This window comes from Gymnoscopelus microlampas (assembly GCF_963454915.1).
Source record: "Gymnoscopelus microlampas genome assembly, chromosome: 18".
Classification (NCBI taxonomy): Eukaryota; Metazoa; Chordata; class Actinopteri; order Myctophiformes; family Myctophidae; genus Gymnoscopelus; species Gymnoscopelus microlampas.
In genome coordinates this window covers 48,099,878-48,112,201 of record NC_139955.1, presented here as the reverse complement: position 1 = coordinate 48,112,201, position 12,324 = coordinate 48,099,878, and the positions used below count along the sequence as shown (strand labels likewise).

Sequence of the window (12,324 nt, the reverse complement as noted above, 5' to 3'; positions counted from 1 at the left end):
GTGTGTGTGTGTGTGTGTGTGTGTGTTTGTGTGTGTGTGTGCGTGCGTGCGTGCGCATAATTAATAGTAATACAAGTAATTTATTAAAACATCTCATTATAAAAAGGAATCTGTGCGACGTCTCAACCTGACATCTGGAAGTCCTTTACAGCTGTGGACCTGCCTGGTCGTGAAGAATAAAAACCTGCATCTCATGTCTATCATGAAGATATATATATTGTTCTATACATTTTACAACTATTATGTACTTCATATAGTCTACACATCATGTCTGTCTGTGTCTCATGGATTGTCTTGCTTCATGATTTGCTTAAAACTAGGGTGTAAAAAAATTATTGTCTGTTGAAGGACAATCTGAAACAGCAAAGTATCATTGAATGTTTTTCTTTTTTCTGCCATCTCTGCATAGATGAAAGCTCAACTGGACCAAATCTCACCTGTAGTAAAGGAAAGCAAACCACATGTTCTGTATAGGTGTTGAATATCTCTATATTCTGATAGTAATCATTGCTATAGAGTGTTTGTTCAGTAACAGGAGTCTGCCTGTCTCTCCAGCTTTTTAGTTAGTTTTCAGGTCGGGATATCAATTTCATCCAATCAGCAGAGACGCACTACATGATGCAACAAGTTAAATTGAAAGTGATGAAACAAAGAAGTGAGCATGCAGACACAATTATAACCGGAACAATATAAAATAAAACTGAAGATGTAGAAATGATTGGATGAAATTGCCCCCCCTGAAAATGTGTTTTCTTCTGTTGGGGAGACAGGGTCAGGGAGACCTCTGGTTACTGTCTGAGCAAACACTATAGCAGTGTCAGTGATGACCACAATATAGCTTTAACTTAAATGAATCACTTAGATGAATTTGAAATCACACAAACTGCCTCAATTTTAATATATTTGTCTCTCTTCATGAAAGTCACTTTTGGCCTTGTTGTTTACATTGATTATTGAACTGCCAGTTGCACTTTAGAGCCTATTGAAGAAGTGTCCTACACTTGTTCACTACCTTAAAGAAGTAGCCTACCTACACTTGAAGAAGTAGCCTGCCAGCCGGCCTACCTACAGTACCTACCTACCTACCAGTGAAAAGGTAAAGCTGTTCACTTCAATGCAAATGATCTTGAACACACCTGCAGTCAGTCAGGTGGTTAATGTCTAACCTGCACCTGAGTCAACACAAACACACACACACACACACCGGAATCCATGCACCATACAGTAGGCTACACCGCGCTGGAAACAAACAAGTAGGTTAAATACAGCTTTATGCGTTATATAATGTAATATAAAGCACATTTGTGTGGTGTTTAACACCCTCAGTAAGCTGTGATAAATGGTTAAACACAGGCTGACTTTATAAATATATCCACACAGTTCAAAACAAAAGGAACAACGATTCATCAAACTGTTGTTTCATTTTGCTCTGGATTGTAAAAAGGCGAGATGTGATCTGATGTCTTTTAACGTTTCTATCGTCCTATAGTCTGTCTATAGGGTTGAAGCATGTGTAAATGAAACCAGTATCATACAGGTATTGTTTTAAAGGATCTGCTGTATTTTCCAGGTGTAATGGACAGGTATTATGTGTTTACCAGGTGTGAAGTGTGAATGGACCAGTACAGATATTATGTGTTTACCAGGTGTAATGGACCAGTACAGGTATTATGTGTTTACCAGGTGTAATGGACAGGTATTATGTGTTTACCAGGTGTAATGGACCAGTACAGGTATTATGTGTTTACCAGGTGTAATGGACAGATATTATGTGTTTACCAGGTGTAATGGACCAGTACAGGTATTATGTGTTTACCAGGTGTAATGGACAGGTATTATGTGTTTACCAGGTGTAATGGACAGGTATTATGTGTTTTCCAGGTGTGAAGTGTGAATGGACCGCTACAGGTACTTGGTGCTGAACCAGCAGGGGGTCCTGGGTCTGGGGGTCCTCCAGGTGGCCTGCGCGGGGCTGTGTGTGGTGTGTGGCTTCATAGACGCTGCTTTCCGGAAGACCACCGCGCTGAGCTCTACCCGGACCCCGGTGTGGGGGGGACTGGTAAGACCCTTTATCAGGCTACAATACTATATACTGTATATATATAACACAGTGGTTCTCAACCTGTGGGTCTGGTCCCCCAGGGGTCCCCAGATGACAGTGAAGTGACTGACAATTTATTAAGACTTTTTTCATACCTCAAAGAAATGAGAAATAAATGAAAAAAGTCCATTACTGCATCAAAAGTATTTACATTACAGTCATTTAGCACAGTGGTTCTCAAACTTTTTCATGTCAAGGACCCCCAAATGGACACTTATTAGCCCGCGGACCCCCATTTAAAAAGATATGCCAGGGACTCCCCATAAGAGAAGATTTTTACGGCTCTAGCAGTGATTCTCAACCATTTTAATTTCAAGGACCCCCAGTTTAACATGCATTAGAGGCTACGGACCCCCATTTAATGGCATTTCTATCTCTGGGACCCCAATTCATATTGTAAAATCAATGTTAACTTAACTCTGAGAGTGTACAGACCCATAAGGGTCCATTTGGTTCCTATCCATCATTTAGCTGGGGACCCCCTAGAACCCCCTCAAGTACCCCTGGGGGTCCCCGGACCCCACTTTGAGAACCAATGATTTAGCAGACGCTTTTATCCAAATCGAGTTACAATAAGTGCATTCAACATAGGTAGGGAACAAAACTACTAATCACCAGAAGTCTGAAGTGCATTTTCTGCTAAAACAAGCAACTAAGAGTATACCTAGTGCTAAGGTAAAAGTGCTATATATCAGCTACCTACTTTCTTAAACAGATGAGACAAAATAGCAAAATCAAATGAGCAAGAGCTAAAACAAATAAGTGTATCGACTAAACAAGATCCAATAAAACAATACAAGAATAAAACAAGTGTTCGTACAACTAGTTAACAACAAGCAGACAAGGCGAAGTGGAAAGGTAGTATTCAACAAACTAAACTATAACTGGTCAAACGTTTGCCAACTTGTTAAATAACATACGAAAGAGGCAGACATTGTGAAAATAGCAGATCTACTACAAGCTTGTAGATCGGCTATTTTCACAATGTTTATCTGTGGAACACTGAACACAGTCAAACTAAATGCCTCAACTCTTAGAATTCCAAGTGCTTGTCAGGGTGCGGGGTCCCCAGTTTAAATATGATTATTTTGGGTGGTCCCCAGTTTAAATATGATTATTTTGGGGGGTCCCCAGTTTAAATATGATTATTTCGGGGGGTCGCGGCCTGATAAAGGTTGAGAACCACATTTGTCTTTCTAAAGCAGTTTCTCAAACATTAGGCTATGTCAAGGACCCCCAAAGTAATGTATTTGGCCACAGGGCCACAGGGACCCCCATACAAGATTTGTGTTGTTAAAATGTTTTTAAAATATTAATAATATATATACAAGAATGTTTAAAAAAATGTCAAGATGAAAATAAATAAATAGCAGATATACAACAACATGGTCTAGCCTGTCTAATTCCCAGAAAATAATTAGATTTTTGAACTGAATATAATCTTTACAACAGTGGTTCTCAAAGTGGGGGCTGGGGACCACCAGGGGTCCGTGAGAAGGTTCCAGGGGGTCCCTAGCAAAGTGAAATAGTATAGCGTCAACATCTTTTAATTACTTTAAACTTATAGACATACATAGGCTATTTGAAAATAGCAGATCTACAAGCTCACAACTTTTCGCGATGTGATCTTATAGATTTGCTATTGTTTTTATTTTGTATCTTGAAAACATTTGAAAAACACATATTGTAATATAATTTAATACATATTGTATGGGCAAAAACAAATATGTTGGCCCAGGGGCTCCCAAACCTTTTAGCTCCAGACCCAAAAGAGAAATGTGACGTCTCCCCGGGACACAAACTAGTGAAAATAGCGGATCTACAAGCTCACAACACGTCGCCATCATGGCGACGTGTTGTGAGCTTGTAGATCTGTTATTTTCACTACTTCTTAAAATATATACATTTTCTTTTTCTAATTTATGGATTTTTTTAGATTCGTTTGTTTTGTTTATTTCGGAAATTCTTTTGAAAAATGCATTTGTTTTTAATTTATTAATTTAAAAAAATAATAAATAAAGGGATAATTACTATGCGAACCAAGAATGGGTCTCGACCCAGTGTTTGGGAACCACTGCTGTACAGACAACAGACAGTAAACGGCTCCAGGTTTATTTCCTGTTTCAGTGTTTATCAGGAGCTGACAGGAAATAAACAAGTGGTTGCCTAGCAACGTAGTTCCACTGACGTGATCTACATCATGATAGCATAAAGGGTCCATTTTAACACTGTATTTTACTGTGCACTAACTTTATAAAACACGTGTTTTATAGCCTTGTTAATGTTTAATTAAAGGAGCACTTCACCCTCTTTCAACCTATCTTCATGTAACTGCTCCTCACTAAATGCCCTTTATAATATGCAGTGGTGGAAAAAGTACTCAAACGTTTTACTTACTGTAAGTAAAAGTATCAACACTGCAATGTAGAAGTACTCTGTTACAAGTAAAAGTCCCAAATTCAAAATTTAAATTGTAAAAGTACAAAAGTATTGGTATCAAAATGTACTAAAAGTACCAAAAGTAAAAGTACAAAATGCCATTGTTCTTGTATTCATCATTTAAAAGAAGAGTTTGAAATCTTGTTTGAAATGACCAAACTTGCTTACCGATGATGTCACTGGTAGGCAGGTTTCTGAACTGTCCACAGCCCTCCTCTGAGACACAGAGTGAGTAGAACAGACATGATGTCATATTATAATGAGCATTAGTGAGGACCAGTTATATGAAGATGAGGTTGAAAATGGGTGATGTGCTCCTTTAATCTTCTTTGTGGTTTGTGTCTGCTTGTAGATTACAGCTGTTCCAGGAGTTCTGGCCCTGTTGGCCTCCCAGAGGAAGAACCCCACACTGGTAAGTAGACAATATATCATGTATTTATATCTCTGCTGTCTGTCGGGTAGAAACCAGCTATGTCCAGAATATTAACTTTTCGGCAAATGAAAAAACAAAACATGTTTTTAGAACAACACAATACTGCCTCATCAGAGTTCGTATGGTGACTTTATAACTCCACCAGCAACTCCCTCCTTGCTGGTGCCCCGGCGTCTGCCATCAGACCTCTGGAGCTTGTTCAGAAAGCTGCGGCTCGTCTGGTGTTCAACCGCCCCAAGTTCTCCCACACAACCATCCTTCTCCGTTCTCTACACTGGCTCCCCGTAGCGGCTCGCATCCAGTTTAAAACCCTGGTGCTAGCCTATGAGCAGTGAAAGGAACAGCTCTTTCTTACCTCCGACGCTTGCCCGACCACTTCGGTCTGCCACCTCGGGGAGACTGATTGCCTCGTCGCTCAAGGGTCCTTCTGGCCGATCTACACGGTCACAACCTTTTTCTGTTCTGGCCCCACAGTGGTGGAATGAACTCCCCACTGATGTCAGGACAGCAGAGTCACTGATGTCAGGACAGCAGAGTCACTGATGTCAGGACAGCAGAGACACTGATGTCAGGACAGCAGAGTCACTGATGTCAGGACAGCAGAGACACTGATGTCGGGACAGCAGAGTCACTGATGTCGGGACAGCAGAGACACCGATGTCGGGACAGCAGAGACACCGATGTCAGGACAGCAGAGTCACCGATGTCAGGACAGCAGAGACACCGATGTCAGGACAGCAGAGACACCGATGTCAGGACAGCAGAGTCACTGATGTCAGGACAGCAGAGTCACTGATGTCAGGACAGCAGAGTCACTGATGTCAGGACAGCAGAGACACTGATGTCAGGACAGCAGAGTCACTGATGTCAGGACAGCAGAGACACTGATGTCAGGACAGCAGAGTCACTGATGTCAGGACAGCAGAGTCACTGCCCATCTTTCGCCGCAGGCTGAAAACCCACCTCTTCAGGAAACACTACCCTTCCTCTTTGCCTGGCTTACTTGTTGTCAATTAGTTGTACGAGCTCTTGTTTTATTGGATCTTGTTTATTCGATACACGTATTTGTTTTAGCTCTTGCTCATTTGATTGTCCTACTTTGTCTCATCTGTTTTATGACAGTAGGTAGCTGATATATTGCACTTTTACCTTAGCACTAGGTATACTCTTAGTTGCTTGTTTTAGAAGAGAATGCTCTTAAGACTTCTGGTGATTAGTAGTTTCGTTCCCTACCTATGTTGAATGCACTTATTGTATGTCTCTTTGGATAAAAGCTTCTGCTAAATGACTGTAATGTAATGTAATGTAATGTAATGTTTATACATTGTCAGATACTTGAATGTGTCCTTATACTCCACTAACTCCACTTGAGCTGTATGTGGGTAAAGTGATGATAATATAATGTATGTGGGTAAAGTGATGATAATATAATGACACATTCAAGTATCTGACACTGTATAAAGTCACCTTACCAACTATGATGAGACAGTATTGTGTTGTGTAAAAACATCGTTTTTTTTTGTATTTCCTGAAAAGTTAATATTTTGGACATAGCTGGTTTCAGCCTGACAGCAGAGATATACAGCTCTGAGACACTTATACATTTGGTCTAATTTGTCTCTGTCTGTCTGTCTGTCTGTCTGTCTGTCTGTGTACCAGGTCAGTTGTATGGTGGTGTCGGCCATCTTGTCGTGCGTTGCCGTGGTGATGGTGTCTGTTTACTCCTGTGTGACGCTGAGCTACGGAGAGGAAGAGGAGGAAGTATTCTACCATCACCACAGTCCTGATGTGGTAACACGCGCACGCACGCACGCACGCACGCACGCACGCACGCACGCACGCACGCACGCACGCACGCACCACACACACACACACACACACACACACACACACACACACACACACACACACACACACACACACACACACACACACCAAAAAAGGTTACTTTGTTGTCTAATTGTAACATGTTCAAAATAAAATATTTCATTCATTCATTCATATGACGGAGACGCTGTTACTTACACTACATAGAGTACTGAGTACTTCTACCGGTAGAGTACTGAGTGACATGCTTATTGTATCATGAAGACATATGTCATGATGATTTTGTGTGTGTGTGTGTGTGTGTGTGTGTGTGTGTGTGTGTGTGTGTGTGTGTGTGTGTGTGTGTGTGTGTGTGTGTGTGTGTGTGTGTGTGTGTGTGTGTGTGTGTGTGTGTGTGTGTGTGTGTGTGTGTGTGTGTGTGTGTGTGTGTGTGTTGCTGACCTGTTCACTGAGCCTGCTGCTCTGCAGCCTGATGTCCTACGCAGGCTGTCGCACTCTGCCCTCTAGTGGCTGCTACGATGCTCGCACCGGACTGGTACGTCTCTCACACACTTTATTCATATTAAAGCACATTCACATCCACCAGGGTCCACCAAGGTGCTGTACAGGGTCACATTAGGTACAGGTAGGTACAGTAAAAACAGACTGACCAAAAATGAAAGAAAATATTAAAACAGGAAGAATTAAGAGATGCAAAACTAATAAAAACATTATACAATACAAAAAAGCAAGAAAAAAAGAAAAGCAAAAGCATAAAACAACATTAAAATAGGCAATACAGTGAGGACTTAAAACAATCAACCAAGGAATCAGCTAAAAGCAAGAGTGAAGAAATAGGTCTTGAGCTGTGCTTTAAAGCTATCGACAGAGCAACGTGGGACAGTATGACATGTCTAAGGGTCTGTTTGTTATGAGTATTTACTGTGTGTGTGTGTGTGTGTGTGTGTGTGTGTGTGTGTGTGTGTGTGTGTGTGTGTGTGTGTGTGTGTGTGTGTGTGTGTGTGTGTGTGTGTGTGTGTGTGTGTGTGTTTTCAGGAGACCCTGGTTCCTCAGACAGACCCCTACACAGACACAGAGTTGTGTGCCTGGCAGGGTAAGTTTTTACCCAAAATAGCAGATCTACAAGATCACAACGCATGCACCACCCACCTCTATTACACCTGCTTATCACCTCCAGAACAAGATCCATTGCAAGTTTAAAACAAAGAAAAGCACAGTATATTTGCTAACTTTTTGATCTAATCACAAATGTCATTGCTTCACATTATAAAGCAGAGGGAGAAGTCTTGAAGGTCTGGTACTGGATGGTGTAGAAGCTCTTTCTGGCCTTATCCTGCAACACACAATACAACAACACACAGGGGCGGACTGGCCATTTGGTATACCGGGCATATGCCCGGAGGGCAGCAAATATTTTTTTGCTCCCATTTTAGGATTATTACGGTCATTTTCGGGTTGCGCGGCCCAATTATTGGTTACGTTAACGTTTGGCTGGGAGGCTTTCCAGCAGTGGCGTAATTTACACAGGGTTGCTGGGTTAAAACAGTGTATGCTGAGACTTTATTCAAATCCAGCTCAGATTCTTCTAACTTGGTTAAAAGCTGATCGGTGGTTGCTGCTGATGTTTCTATCACTATAGAAGTTCAGAAGGGCATTCTGCACACCTTTTTCAAAATGCAAATATCTCAGGCTCAGCATGATGGGAAAGCACTTTGTTGTTGTGCCTTTGTTGGAAGCATCAGCAGAGAGAACCGAAGCTCATTGTCCTTTATAATCAGCGTGGGTCTACACCATAGAGTTAAAGGTCTACACCGTGGGTCTCCACAGAAAATGGTGCCGGTACATTTTCACAGAGTGCTTTAGCCTTTTGTCCACATGTGATGCCTATAGCTATGGTTGAATCGTTGTAGATTTCTACTTTAATGCCACAGTGAACACTCCTGTGGGACTGATGGTGTTTGACAGAGTGATATACTTTACAGAGCTCTGCTGCTGTTGTGCTGTTCTCAACTGGTGATCCAACAGGGTAGAAAAATGATGAGAGGCTAGATGCACAGCACTCTTCATATTTGCTGCTGATGTCAAAGTCTGTTCTACACACAGTGCAAAATGCATGAAATTAGTCAATGCGAAATAATTTCATGAACTCCAGTTCCTTGCTCCATTGCTCACTAAAAGAAATAAAAGTGGTTGATTATCTGCGTTTCACAAACAGTAAGCCTACTAGAGCAGTGAGCACAGTTTCATCCACAACACCGGCCGGTTCCCACGGCAGTCACATGTAAACAAGCATGGGAGGCGTTCTCAGTGTGAGTGACTGCAGATTTACAGAGACATGTAAATGACACATACACTGTAATATAATCACTCTCCAAAAAAACGGACAATTATGAGTCCGGCCAGAGGTTGAGCTGGAAGGAGGACAGCTGGGTCAAAAAACGGACTGTCCGGGCCTTAAACCGGACGAGTGGCCACCCTACCCACAGGGCTCTATACTGTACTTGGTCCCCTCCTTTTCCCCCTCTACACCAAATCCCTTCAGATATATATATCTGTTGTAATGTTCCTTCTGTGCCCACTAGGTGGCGATGACGTCAGGCTCTTCAACTGTCCAGCCGGGTCAACAGTGGACAGGGAGGAGGAGGCTCCGCCCACACTGCCTGCCTACAGCCGACTGACATGACCCCATGATGACCTCTAGAGGACTATAACCATAGATATAGAAACATAGACACCTCATTGGCCTCTGCAGTTCATTGGAGCGACCTGTATCGTGGCCGCCATTTTGGAGAAGGTAAGCATCCTGACTACTGGTATCTATTTTTAGACAACTAGATTCTACCAAGTCCCGGAAAAGACGCGCTGTGATTGGCCAGTAGTCAGGAAGCTTACCTTCTCCAAAATGGCGGCCGCGATACAGACGCCTCAGAGCCGGAGGAGGCGTCTACCTTTTATATGTCTACAGACATTGAAAAAAACACCAACGTGTGTCAGCTTGCACCAGCGTCAGGGTGTGATAAACAAAGACACAGAGTAGGCCTATTTATAGGTGTGTCCCAGTGAGGACCTGCAGTCTTTCCTCTGGCCACCTGGGGGCATCATACAAATACTGTTTTTTGATTGATTGAATATTTTATACATGTAAAAACAGCACAGTTAATAGTTAAGAGTTAATTACATTTTGACTAAAAGGTCAGTCCAAAGAAGTCCTTGCGGTCTTGTTTCCATTGAGGTCCTTGGTATTCATTTCATAGACATATATAGTAGCACCAAAGATCAGCTATCCCAATCAAAGTATAACATAGGATTAAAGTTGTTCAATAATATGCTCAAATCGCATTTTCTGTCTTCTCCAGCCTAATGTTTGAGATATCTCCCTTTGAACGGGCTACTTGAGTGGAGGAGTCTTAAGCGAATTACTCAAACCTGGTGTCTTTTAAGATGGTTTATTTACTACAGTACACACACATACAAACATAACTCTCTAGTCTAGTGTACTCTAATACCATTACAAGGAGCACAGTAAGTTACATGGTCAGTTGTTAGACACCAGTCAGGTTAGGTTAGTACCCTGTTACTAGGTACCGGTTAGGTAATTAAACCTGATGAGAGAGAGAACAAGCACATACTGTAACACACAACAGTGTTAAGGATATGAATTCACACCATTATGAACACATCAGAAATACAAACATTACTGTGTTAAACTCACGTACTATAGCCATTCCACTCTCGTCATGATGAATCTGACACCACTAGCGAAACAAGACCCTTTATAACTCTTGGTTACATCCAGGAAGACCCGCCTCTGGGGTTGGACGTATCCCCCATAAAGCATTGCAGTTTGCTGGCACTGGTTTCCTGTTCTCCCAGGGCAGGCTAGCTCTGGTCTTCTGCTTAGTCAGCCATTAAGGTCAGCTCTTATCTCTATTTTTGGAAACCCCCCCCCACCTGATAGTGACGTCAGTTTCTTTCTAACATACATGTTATCTGTCCCCCTCTCTTCTCCTTGGATGAGAGGTTCCAATGTTATTTATGGCTTACAGACCCTGGGCTTCCCAGTAATGAAGCCTCACTTACTGGGACTTGTGCCTATCTGTCTGCCATTCACTATGGTTATACTCCTAAATGTAAACACATTACTATATGGCACTTAATCATATGCAATTTCCCTGCTGGACACATGGATTATTGTACAAAAGTGGTTAAACCGTTCCTTGATATGATACAAATATTATTGTAATTTATCGTAATCCTAGTTTATACAATTGTAGAATTGTATAATATAGTTAATGCACAAGCATATCAGCACTAAAATGTGCCTATAAGAGCCCTTACGGGTCCATTTGGTTCCATTTGTACACTCTCAGAGTTACACACCCTTAAGGGTCCATTTAGAACCCCCTCAAGGAACCATGAGGGTCCCTGGACCACACTTTGAGACCCACTGGTGTAGCAGAGTGTTTCCAGTGAGTCAACACCCTGACTCCAAGCGGCGGGGAGAAAGTGAAAGAAGATTGAACTATCGCCGAAAAGTGGGGAAATTTAGAGGATTGACAGATTGATAGCTCTTTCTCCATTCTGTGGGTGGTGGTGCATGGCCGTTGATGGAGTGATTTGTCTGGTTGATTCCGATAACGAACGAGGCTCCGGCTTGTTAACTAGTTTCACGTCCTGTGTGCTCGGCGACTAACTTCATAGAGGGGCAAGTGGCGTTCAGCCACACGAGAGGGAGCAATAACTTGTCTCTGGTCTCTCCCCCCTTGGGCTCTGGCCCGAGGGGGGGGGGCGATTCCAGTCGGAACGCATTTACCGCCCGCATGGGATGGACACGCCGCCTAACTGTTACCCAACTCGACTCCTTCCTCTGGAAGGTTGCCAAGGACACACTCATACCCCCCCCCCCCCCCCTTCAAGTGCAACATGCAACAGATTTTTTTCTAGATAAGGAAACTAAATGTTGACCACAGATGTTCATCTGTTTCATGAGAACAAGATCTGCAGCCAATCAGCTTCCTGTTCTACGTAGGTGTTGATGATGTGGGTTTAATGTGTGAAAAAACTCTGTTTCTGTCTCTGCTGCAGGCCTCACCATGTTAACTGTTTGATGTCTGGCAGTACATACAGGACATAATGAAAGACATTATATTATATGTGTGTGTATGTTATATGGGTGTTGAATGCTGTCAAAGAAAAATTGAAGAATCAATGAAAATGTTGAATTACATGTGTTAATAAATAAGTACATGTATTAATAATAATGTTTATTTCACAAAATACTTTATTGGTTCTTGAAAATGATCAATAATTGTAGAAACTGCTGAGACTAAAGTTGATTCATGCTCAACTAGAATAAGTGTGCTCCACCAGGCCGGGTTAGCTATAGACCACCGAAGTCCTGATGTCACTCGTTCATCCCCAGGTTCATAAAGTAATGTCTCTATGGAGAATAACATTGGGTCATCATAGAATCGTCTCATATAAGAATTGTGGTCCAAAAATAAACAAACTGTCTCTGCGATAT

At 42.1% G+C, this 12,324-nt stretch overlaps 1 protein-coding gene and 1 long non-coding RNA gene across 2 annotated transcripts; both read left to right on the top strand.

Moving 5' to 3' along the window:
• Positions 1–1,777: 1,777 nt before the first annotated feature.
• LOC311034128 (uncharacterized protein) lies at positions 1,778–6,764 on the top strand (the record flags this gene model as incomplete). The annotated part of the gene is made up of 3 exons (XM_084041875.1): positions 1,778–2,059; positions 4,893–4,952; positions 6,633–6,764. Coding segments are annotated over exons 1-3 (357 nt in total), but the record flags the coding sequence as incomplete, so codon positions are not given.
• Positions 6,765–7,211: 447 nt separating this feature from the next.
• On the top strand, positions 7,212–9,655 carry LOC311033584. The gene is made up of 3 exons (XR_014599505.1): positions 7,212–7,335; positions 7,836–7,893; positions 9,383–9,655. It is a non-coding gene; the product is annotated as an uncharacterized lncRNA (long non-coding RNA).
• Positions 9,656–12,324: the final 2,669 nt, after the last annotated feature.